Source organism: Natator depressus, chromosome 7 (genome assembly GCF_965152275.1).
Source record: "Natator depressus isolate rNatDep1 chromosome 7, rNatDep2.hap1, whole genome shotgun sequence".
Classification (NCBI taxonomy): Eukaryota; Metazoa; Chordata; order Testudines; family Cheloniidae; genus Natator; species Natator depressus.
Window position 1 is genome coordinate 58,668,118 of NC_134240.1, and position 12,161 is coordinate 58,680,278.

The following is a 12,161-nucleotide window of genomic DNA, read 5'->3' on the forward strand; positions in this document are numbered from 1 at the left end:
ATGCTCAGGGTTTTACGTTATAGCCCTGATTAAACCAAGTTCTGCTCTGTCCCACTGGTTTGTATATACAGAAACACCCCCCACACCTTCCCTGCATTGTCACTACAGGCCAGGCAGCATGGGACCCTTGAAAAGTCAGCAGGTCTGTAGAACTTGGCAGCATTCTCCTCTCAGCTGCTGTCCCATGGGTGGAGCCTGGAGGTGGAGCCTTTTCAAAGCTGACTGGCTGGCTCCCCCCTTATCTGACATGTTATTAATCTGAACATCACAAGAGCTGTGAATAGGTGCTGGAACTAGGGGTGCTATCACCCCCCTGGCTTGATGTAGCAATAACAACCCAAATACATGGTATCCGCCTTCAGCACCCTCACTATAGAAGTTGTTCCAGCACCACTGGGGCTGTGGAGAACGAGTGCACTGAGTCCAGATGCGAGTCAGTTGCAGGCAGAATGGGCTCTTGTTAATGACAACCACAGCTTGTAGCCACCATGTCTTTATAATTCTTAAGGACAACATTCTCATTGTCGTCAAAGTACATAATACTGATAGAACTCAGTTTGTCTGGGACACAGCACGGCGTGCTGACGTCTTTGGTCAGTTTCAGCGTATGCACTATGGACTGGACGGTAGCATGGTTGGTTGCTCTTAGACTTTCCCCTAAGGGGAACAGGCAGGCCCCTTTGCAATAATAAGCCTTGTAGCCACGTGGGGAAATGATCCACCCCGCCCAACCAATTTTATGGAAGTCGACGAAGAGATCATTGAGCTGGCATGGCACAATTTTGTCTTTGTGGGATAAGGAAGAGGTATCCCGAATTCTTCTGCTTTTGTTCACTCTGATGTTTGCAAAGACCTCATTTTGGTGAGGTAGGTGTGATGAAGTATCATCTTCAGGCGAGGATGGCTGGAATTCTGAAAGCAAGAGGACACGACAGGGGTAAGTAAACCTTTGTCATGAAGAACACTGTATTTCTGTCTATACGTTGGGAGGAGTTTATTGCTCTCAAAGGAGATATTCCTCATGAAACACACAGATTTAAACAAAACTGGATAAGGACATGACACTTATGCTACATCTATACTATGAGTAAGGGGTGCGATTGCTCCTGTTCGGGTACACACAGGCGAGCTTTCATTGAGCGAACACGAATACAAATAGCAGGGTAGCCGCAATAGCGGAGGTAGTTGCATGCTACCCATGGCTTAGTCATGTCTCCACCGTGCTATCTGTGCTTCTGTGGCTACACTGCTACTCAAAGATAGCTAGTGTGAGTATGTATACACAGGCAGGGGGATCACATTACCAGCTCCTAGTGTAGACATAGCCTTAGACAATGACAGTATTATAAATCTTAAATACTTAGATATTAGGCTGCACTTCCCTCAGGACCAAATCCTGAGGTCTTCTTCATAGAGTCATAGATTCCAAAGCCAGAAGGATCCATTGTGATCATCTTGTCCAGGGGTTCTCAATCTGGAGGTTGGGACCCCCTCAGGGGGTCGTGAGCTTATTACATGGGGGGGTCGCAAGTGGCCAGCCTCCACCCCAAACCCCGCTGTGCCTCCAGCATTTGTAATGGTGTTAAATATATTAAAAAGTGTTTTTCATTTATAAGGGGGGGTCGCCCTCAGAGGCTTGGTGTGTGAAAGGGGTCACCAGTACAAACATTTGAGAGCCACTGGGCTAGTCTGATCTGTGTAACACAGTCTAGAGAACTCCTCCAGAAGGGTTCCTTTTGAACTACAGCCTATCTTTAAAAAAAATAAAAATCCAATATTGATTTAAAAATTGCCGGTGATGGAGAATCCACCACGACCCTTGGTACGTTGTTCCAAGGATTCATTATCCTCACTGTTCAAAATGTATGCCTTATTTCCAGTCTGAATGTGTCTCGCTTCAGCTTGGCATGCAAGGCCCAAAAAGCAGTGAAATTCCAAAACAAAGGGTCAGGAAATAATGAAAGTATTGGAGACTGCACAGCTCCCTGCACTACAGAGCCAAGTCTGGTTGTGTCTCTGTATAGGAAGGTGGAGGAGAAATGGAGAGAACCAGAGAAACATGGACTGCCCAGATTTATTGACCACAAATTGTAGATGGGGCAAAGGTTCCCTGCACTGAGAAGCAGGATTCCGTCTCCAAGCCACTACATAAAGTCCTTTTACTGGACAGGGAGCCGGAATTTCACTTAAACTTGGCACTATGCTGGTCTGTTTTACTTTTGTTTCTAGTCAGTTTCACTGTCTGGTTCTCATGAGCCAGCACAATATTGTCTTGTTTGGGTCCTTTCTGATGTACAAATAAGGCTGGAAAGTTTATTTTTAAGTTTTATTTATTTGGACTTATCAGGACTGTAAAGACTAATCTCCCTTAGCTCTGGTGGAGGATCAGTGGGAGGTGTAAGGGATGTTTGTTATAATTTAAGAGGTGAGGTATTGAACAGTCAACAAAAATTTCCCTTATTCAAAGTGTCAATTAGTCGTTGCAGTTAAATCGACATTTTAGAAAACAAAGCAAAAGCAAAAGCAAAAAAAAAGTTTTAAACTGCCCAACTAAAAACCCCCTCCCCTCTGGACAGCTGAACTTCCATTTTGTGATATCACCATTTGCATAAGCTCTCCAGTCATGTAGAATCTTCCAGCCCAGACAGGACCCGCAAGTCTAATGTAAATCAAGAAGAAGCAGAACCCTTCCCCCTTTTTAAACAAAAAAAACCAAAACACCCTTTTGGCTTTTATTATGAGTCAAAGAAGAAAAAATAGGTATAAACACAATATATTTTTCCTTAGCAGGTCACTTTCTTACCTAAATAAAACAACTAAAAGTTTTCTACTCCTTTTCCTTGCAGAGATAGACCTAAAATTGTAACTCAGCCCCTAAGGGAACCTTGGCACTGGATAAAAGAGTGCTACAGGGTTCCCGAGCCTCCTGAGTGAAGGGCCAAAGAAGCCTCTTTAGTCTCTCCGCGGGCTTTTGCGGACCTCAGAAGTTCCATAGGAGTGAAGGGGTTGCCTTCCTGATCTTCTGTCCCCCAAGCTTAGTGCTCACCAAGTCCCTTCTCTCTGTGGACCTCCTGAGAGGATTTGTAACTTGCAGGAATAGCATTCCCCTCTGAGGTACCCTGGGAGGTTTGTCAAATAGAGAATACAGATTCTGCACACTTCCATTTGCTAACTGCTTATGGCCCTGTCAGGATGTTAGATACATAAGAAGTGACAAATCATCACACTTAGTATTAAAGACATGATTGTGGGAAATGAAAGATAAAAACCAACGTTCTTTCAAGCATGCTTTCAATAGTCTACAGGGAAAGAAGGAAAGATGGAATGAACATCTCTCTACAGGGGCAGAGTTAAGGTGGCTTGAGTGCCTTGTTTGAGAAGGGAAACCTTACCTCTTCATTTCCTGGGTTCTCATTTTTGTTTGTGTTATGATGTTTGTTGTTTACCTGCTTGAAAGGTAATATGCACTGAAACCCAATATGAGCCTGCAACCTTAGCTTCATAGCCATCACATTTTTTGTGGGAGATGCATTTCATAAATAGGAAACCTTTGTAGTATAAATTCCAATTTTTTTCTTTAACTTACTAAAAAGTTGTATGGTGGACACGAGCGTGCACATGCACACACACAAATCTGAGTGACATTTCCAGCCCGTCTTCCCTTCTGGTCCTCTTCTCTTCCTTCCTCAAGTGTATATATCTCCTTTCCCTCCTTCTGCTTGCTACCCTCCCTATCATTTTGTGTCCTCTTCCCCAGCACTACCTTGCATCCCATGAAGTACAGAACTCCACATATTGGTGGAGTTGACATTGCATGCTCATAGGCTGGGAGTCACTGGTTCTACACCTTTGACTAGAATGATGGGCATGAAAAGAAGACATATTTAGGCCAGGACTGTAGATGGAAGACTACAAACTTTTGCTGGCATAGCATACTTGTGTTGGTCAGGGATGTGATGAGTTGTGTTTTGTGACTGACATAGCTGTGCTGGCAAAAGCACCTAGTGTTGATGCAGATATACCAGGAAAAACTGCACTTTTGTCAGTATAATTTGTTTCACTCACGGTGGGGCTGGAATAAGCTTCAGTTTTGCTGGTCTAAACTGCCTCCAAACTACATTTGCCTGCATAGAATACTAATATAACTATACCAACAAAGCGCTCCTACTATAGACCTGGCCTAAGATGTCTGGTGACCCACTACAGGAGGCAAATAATAAAATGATTATATCAAAGCAAGCTTTTGACAGTGGCAAACCAGAATCAGTTTCAGTGTCAGAACCTGCTTGTGACTCATGCAACTATCTGCAGAAAATGCATGAGGAAGTAACAGAACTAATTAAAGGGAGCTTCTGTTCAAAGAGTTACTGTTGCATTATCTTACCGGTGGAAGAGGGTAGGAAGCTGGAAGATTTCTGTCTTTCATTATTGGTGAAGAGGACCAAGAAAGCATTCCTACTGTCTCGCATATTGTGCTGGCTCTTGGCAAACTTGACAAAGTTGGATTCCATTTTGGTTTTAGATAGATGAGTTGTAGTGATCAAAAAGCCATGGTTAGTGCTACTGTGTCCCACCCATTTGGAAACCTCGGAACAAAAAAGAAAAGTGGAAAGGATCATTTGAATAAGTCTATCTCATTAGGACTAAGTAATATTTATATGGGGGAAGAAGGAATAGGCTAAAAGATTGCCAGGACATATGTATATTATTATGAAGACAATAGTTGTAACTGCCTAGTTAAGGTTAAATTGAGTTTTGTACTTAAACCAGGAACTCACCATCTTTGTGCTGTACGAAGCATACAGTGTAACTTCCCCAAAACCACAGCCCTTACCTTAAATACAGAATTATTTTTTGAAGAATTTACTAGTACATTGATTGATTAATCTAGGAGTCAAAATTAATTTTAAAATTGATCCTTGCCAGGAATTTAGAACCCTTTGCCAGACCTCTCTTTTCCCAAGTAATCTTAATAATGGAATAATATAGACTCCAGACTTTCCATATTGTTAAAACTCATTTAAATCTCACACACAGGCTACATCAGAGGAAATTAGCAATCAAGCTAAATTATTAACAATTGCTGAATCTGACTATTATGATTGTGGACTAACAGTTAAAGCTAAATCACTGGCTCAGGCCACTCTTAGCTCAGGCCATTGTAACCTCAGAGGTAATTCAACCAGTCAGCCACAGCATGCTTGTGAATCTGATCTTAAAGATAAAATAAAATAATTATATAAGGCTGATAGTAATGAGTTGCAAATCTGTACTGATATCAGATGGTTAATTTTCTTTTTTAAGTGAAATTCCCCAGACCAAAAACACAGGTTCAGCCGGAGATAAGGTTGAGAGCACATATCAATAATTTAAAGGCATCTCCAAAACATGTATTACAAACCAAAGAGATTTAGAGTTAAGGTTACATTTATAAGGATCTAGAGATATTAAGGTATGGAAAATACAAAGCTAAAGCACCTAAATAACCTTAACTCTGCCCTGTAGTGATGCCATGAGCGTAAAAAGAAAATGAAAAACCAATTTCTCCTAAGAAATCGATGCCGTCTACCCTGGGACTGCAAACATTAAAATGCTTTAATCATAATTATGTAGTTATTGTATGCTGTTACTATGAGCAGAGTTAAGGTCATTTGGCTGTTGCAGGCCGTATGCTGCTACCAGTTAATAAGCTCAGGTTATCAGGCTTGTGGCTTTGGAGCTAGAGAATTTACGGTTCTGTCTCTGCTAATGCCCTGAAGTTTTGGTATCCAGCGTAGTGGCAACCATGAAGTTCCTAGCCCATGGCCATGAATTTGTTACAATATCTTTAGCATAAAAAACAACGGAATTAAGAATTCTCCACTTACTGTCTGCGTGACATTGAACACCTCCCAGCCTTCGGTATACAAAGACAGTAGTCTGGATGAAATGAGATTTCTTCTCTGCAGCTTACTTCCTCTGTCCAAAAGCTCATACACATCCACCTTGAATATGGTAATACAACAAAACAAAATTAAATGGGGAACAATTCATTGTCTCCAGCAAAGAGGTCAGCATCAAAGAAACGCGTTTCCTCCACTTTCAGGATGGATTCACCCTGTCTGTTGACCTGGACTGAGACTAAAAAGTGGCTTCTGGTCAGCTTCACATAAGGGCAAGAAGTAATGTACATCTACTAGATACCTACAGATAGATCTATCTATATCCCTAACCCTAGATAGATATATACCCCTAATCCTTAGTAATTTTTTAGGAGTAAGTAATAAATAAGAACCTGTATATCTGGTAATCATAATGAAAAGATACATAACAAAAACAAAAAACAGTGAATATTCTCTCAGCACTTGGATATTATCTCATGTACTAAGAGCCACACAAAAACAAATATCTGCAAATGGAAAATCACCTGGCCATCTATTTTTTGTCTCTTTTGACTACTTGATATTGTCCCAAGTTTTCTATTGCCCCACATATTTGCCCATTGGGTTCGCAGGCCACCTGATTCCCTCGAGATGGACTGGAGCTGCAGAATTTGGATCTGGATTGCAAATATCTCAAAATCTGGGATAGCTTGGCTATGGTTTGAGCTCACCTTCAGGATCACCGAACTGTCCTGTTTGCTTTTGCACAGATAAATCAGTAGATTGTTTGGCAGCATTGATGTTTCATTGAAAAAGTTCAGAGGAAAAAAAAATAGCATAGCAACAAAACCAAAACCCTGGCTGTATTTCTTTGCTTGTTGCAGTCAAAGAAATAGATGAAACTTCTACATTGCTGGCAGTAATCACATAAAACACAGGATAGTTTCATGGGGTAGTTGGTTTCAGTCTCATTTCTTTCTTGCTTGATTTTTTAAACTTCGTTAGTTTAAAGACACTATCTGTCGATTAATTATTCATTTGTTATTATTGTTAATAATATAATCGCCCACTTACTTTGAGAAAATGTTGCCAAAAAGATTTTTGAGGCACATGGTTTTTATTTAGCTTGAAAACTCTGAGCTCAGCTTTTAGCATTTGTTCATTCCTCCCAACTGAAGAGATGTTGAAGTAGAAATAAGACTGATCAAAATAATCTAGAAAAAAAACAACAGGATTATTAATAACCAGTCCAACATACAAGACACAGAAAGAATACTCTGATTTTCCAGGAAATGGCAATATGTCACCTGCAGTAACAGAAAGAACTACTCAAATGTGTGTGTTAAAACAGTGATAGACATAGGACACTGAAGTGAAAATAGAATTAAAAATAGGTCTTCAGAGCAAACCAAAAGCATATAACCATGCAAGAGCCAGGCATCTAATAAAATGGAGCAAATTAAATTTTCTGTGCATGGGATATTTTAAAAGAATTAAAAAAAAAAAAAGAATAAGACCTGTGTTTATTTTGAATTCAGAATGTCCCACCCCCCACCCCACATTCACTAAGTAGCAATGAGTTTGTATCAAAGGCTTCCATATAAAAGTTTAATCTACAGGGGTCAGGTATATACAAAACACCTTACATCATCCAACACCCTTCCACATTCCTACACATGTACACACCTGCACACCCGATACAGCCCTGCTCTCCCCACAAACCCATTAGCTTCAGTGGAGTTATACTGGGGTGAATTTGCTTCCCTAGCTTTGTCTTGTCCCACTTATCCAGCCTCTCCCCCATCTCCCTCTCTGTGGCTTACCTCGGTCTTCAAGGCTTCGCACCACATTGCCCTCCAGCAGCCCTGGGGCCTTCGTGATCCCGTTGGAATCTGCCACCTTATTGAAAAGATCTACCATAAACTGGGGTGGTTTCCTGTGAGGCAGGACATCATGGGGCAGGGCCTCAATGTCAAAGACCTCCTGCAGTCTCCGCATGGCTTCGGCGAAAATCCCTTTTCTCTGCGTCCGCACGGACACCCTGGACAAGCGAGCGGGGTCACAGAGCAGCAGGAGCACAAATGCGAGGCAGCGCCAGCCCTGGGATGCTGCCATGTCAACTAGATCCTCTTCGGCTGTTACAGAAGGAGAAGTGCAGCTGCAGCTCAGGTGTGCTCTGGTCTGGAGTCTTTGAGGAGTGCAGAGCTCCAGGAGGTACTTGTCACTGGCAGCCAAGCCTCCCAAATGGGCTGAGAAATCCGCCCCACCAGCTCCTATAAGGCAGTGTGCAGGGAGTGCTTGGTTTTGCATGACAAATCTGAGCACCGGCTTGGTGGTGGTGTGGCCATGGGCGGAGTTCCTGCAAGTGACGAAGTGGACAAGCCACACAACTAGCTGGCTAAGCAGCTTGAATCCACACATCTGACATAATGCTTTATTCCAGGCCTTTGTCAGTGTCCCTGCTGCAGCTAGTCACCCTCCAGTCACCAGAAGGGGGTGGGGGCGGGGGAGATGGACTTTTGTGTTCTTTCTAGGTCTAAGATACAGTCCCCCTTTTCAGTCCTTGGCCTTAAACCTGATAATTGTGCTAAGCATGCTCTTCTTTCCCTAATCAAACACCCCATTGGATGGTGCTTTCCCTGGCCAGCTGGGTTATGCAGGGATGGTCTTGTAATGAGACCCACACCCTACCCCCATTATTGAAGCTTAAGGACTGTGAAAGTACAACATACAGGGATTCAGTCTCAATTAGGGGAGTGTCATTTCCACTCTTGTAAGCATCAAACAAGCCATTTGTTTGTAGTTCCCTGAATGTGCAATACCTTCAGTGATAGGAGAGATCAGTTTCTGTTCCTCCAGCTGCTTCTCTTCTTTGTCCTTCTGTACCCTGCATGCACTATTCGTTAGAGCAGGAAGGAAGGATGGGCTTGTGGTTAAGGCACTGGAGTGGAGCTCAGGAGATCTATAGTCAGTTCCCAGTCTCAGAGAAGAAAAGGCAGAAGTTGGCTGTGTGTGATCCACCCAGTGGTTTAAAGCAGTGGTTTTCAACTTGGAGTCTGGGGCTCACTGGAGGGCCGCAAGCTGGTTTCAGGGGGTCCGCCAAGCAGAGCCGGCATTAGACTTGCTGGGGCCCAGGGCAGAAAGATGAAGACCTGCTTGTACGGGACCCCTGCCATCCGGGGCTGATGCCAAAGCCTGTGGTGTGGGGCCCCAGGCAATTGCCCTGCTTGCTACCCCGTAATGCCTGCCCTGGCTTTTCTATGCAGAAAAACAGTTGTGGCCCAGGCAGGCCGTGGAGTTTGTACAGCACATTGGGGGTGGACCTCAGAAAGAAAAAGGCTGAGAGCTCCTGGTTTAAAGGGCGCACACGGCGGGTGAACAGAAGCAGCAGCGAATTCCCTTTGTTTTCATCTTGGCCTCATAAAATGCAATTCACAGAAGCAGGCGTGGATGTGGCACTAAAATGCAATATCAGACTGGAATGAGAAATAAGCCCAAATCTTAGGCTAGCTAAGCCACCGGATCGCCCTACCCCAGGAGCCTAATTGTGTTATTGTTCCCTGATACCAGCTCTTCCTCACCAGGTGAAGGACAACTACCAGTTGAGCCCAGAAACAATTGAAAGAATCATTATGTGCATGTACAGTGCCTCGCACAATGGAGCTGGGGACTCAACGCTACCGTAATACAAATAAATAAAAATACAGAAGAACAGCTGGGTCTGATCCAATCCCCTTGGCCAGGCACTCCCAAATTTTGCATGTATGAGGCTCAAATTCTGGATCTGGAATTGACACTGTCCAGGTCTATCTCTGCCTTTTGGGAACAGCAAAGGAGCCGTTTGCCCCTCTGTACATTGTGCATAACAACATCTCATGGAAATGCAATTGAGCAACATGGCATGGAGAATTTTGCTATTGTCCTTTCTGTTTCCCTTGTGCCGTTTTAAGTTTTAAAGACACAGCATGACAACAGGAGCCTAGCAGCTTTGAGGGTCATCCGCTCTGTAGGATCCCAAGCAGGTGACATCCACCTCTCCATGGCAGCTAAGCATGATATCACATAAGAAGATGACCTCAGGCAGAACATGAGCAGCAGAAGCAGATGAACTAAGCAATGAAGGACCCTAGGGCAGATCCTCTGTCTCTGTGCAGATGTCTCTCAGGCTTTGTCTATATGAACGTGTAATTTAAATCAGCGTCTAAACCAATTTAGTTAAGCTGATGTAGGCTCTAGTGTGGATGCTCTTATTTTGGTTTAAGTGGCTTACTGTGAGAGAGCTAAAACCAATTTCTAATTGATTTATGTTAAACTACAATAAGTCCTTCTTACATGGAAATAAGAGCATTCACACAGGGATCTGCACCAGTTTAACTAAACCACACCTTGAGTCAAAGCAATGCAGTTTTCTCGAGTAGACGAGACCTCAGTAAATAAAACTGCACAGAACCAGCTGCCTGCAACCCGTCCCCTCTCAGGAACTAGATGAAGTATCAGCGGAGTTGCGTCTAATAGAACATTTGTAGTGTTTTCCAGGACATGTTGCGTAGTGGGGGACAGAACTCGTGCATTCTCAGCTCTGCCTCTAGGACAAGTCACTTCATTGCTCTGCATTTCATTTTTCCCCCATCTGTAAAATGGATCTAATAATAATGAAACTGGGCCTCTCTTTGGTGCTTTCCATATGAGGGAATGAAAGGATTTTACAGAAGTTGTTTTGTTTAGTGCCATGATACATTTGTATTAAGTAACAAATCTGTTGCTGCTTGGGACTTCATGGTGGTCACTGTGCTGCACACTACGGCCACTTGTCACTTCGGGGTAACAACCAGTAGAGAATTCAGATCTTCCTGCTCTAAAAGCACGAGCCACTACCACTCAGAGGAAGAGAATACCTACCAGCTGCTAGCAGAATGGGGCTTGTGATACGCACCCCCATTTCTGAGCACTTAGAAATCCATCCAGTTGAGGGCCGTGGTGCACCTCCTCACTAGCCAGTTACTTATAGTATTATCAGCCTCATTTTGCAGACGGGGAAACTGAGGCAAAAAGAGGCTGACTGATTTGCCGGGGTCGCACAGGAAGTCTGCAGCACAGTCAGGCATCTGACCCAGATCTCTGGAGTCCTAATTATTAGCAGACTATCCTTCATACCTGAGCACAGCATGCTTATCGTATAGCTTAATACATTGCTTGGAAAAAAATTGGTGTGAAAACTAAGTGTGAAGTATACATTATTTTGATTTTAAAATAAGGCAACTCTCCAAACTGAGCATTTTACTAAAGCACATTCTTATTGTAAAGACAGATACATCTGTTCAGAGTTCAGGAACGTCACTACGTGTGTTGCATGAAGCCTAAAATGTCTGGTAAGTCAGTATAACACGATGGAAGCAACTACAAGCATGGCCGAGAGCTCTTTGTGTTCAGTAGATCAGCAAGGTGAATCGTTACTGGGTGTCATGGTCGGTTATCATGCAATTGTTAAGATCTGAGCCATTTTGACTTTACACATTACACCTGCATGGTTCACAGCTGCAGTAAGGCATGACTCTATGCCATGCCAAGAGTCCTAGACCATTGTGATATCAGGTTTCAGAGTAACAGCCGTGTTAGTCTGTATTCGCAAAAAGAAAAGGAGTACTTGTGGCACCTTAGAGACGAAAGCTTATGCTCAGATAAATTGGTTAGTCTCTAAGGTGCCACAAGTACTCCTTTTCTTTTTGTGATATCAGAGTTAACTCAACCAGTCATCACCCTTACTCCACAGCTAATTTGAATGCAAAGATTTCATTGGTTATCTGAGCGAGAGACTGCACAGATCATGAATTACTTGGCTCAGTGGCCACACCCGTGCTCCCAACTGCCACCTGTACAAATCAACACAAATCTCCCAGCAAAACCCCTCCGATACAAACCAACACAACTCCCCCACAACACAATCAGCACACAGTGACCCCCAAACACACATTGCTGCAGCACACACCCTTTATTTGCCACCCACACAAATCAATACAACTATCCAAGCACAACTCACATGGGCACTCAACCTCACTCATACCATAAAATCATACACTTGAGTGGCAAAGCTGTGCTCCTGTTTATAGCCAATTGGTGCGCACTGCGAGCAGGGTTGCATTTGAGAAGGCTGCATATGAATCCATGCGCTTCAGAAACACTGTTCACTAATCCGTCATTGCTAATTGTTAGTCGCATAAAAACAAAGCCAAGAAAAAGAAAATATTGATGAGGATAACAACATCTCACAGTCCCATTCCACCACTCAGGCTGACAGTTCTC

At 43.2% G+C, this 12,161-nt stretch overlaps 1 protein-coding gene across 1 annotated transcript; it reads right to left on the minus strand.

Annotated features, from left to right (window-relative positions):
- Positions 1-460: 460 nt before the first annotated feature.
- Positions 461-7,976, minus strand: LOC141991579 (bone morphogenetic protein 2-like). Its single transcript, XM_074959919.1, has 5 exons — positions 7,685-7,976; positions 6,936-7,075; positions 5,868-5,984; positions 4,385-4,586; positions 461-912 (listed from the first exon to the last, which is right to left on the minus strand). The coding sequence occupies exons 1-5, from the start codon at positions 7,974-7,976 to the stop codon at positions 461-463; spliced, it is 1,203 nt and encodes a 400-aa protein (XP_074816020.1).
- Positions 7,977-12,161: the final 4,185 nt, after the last annotated feature.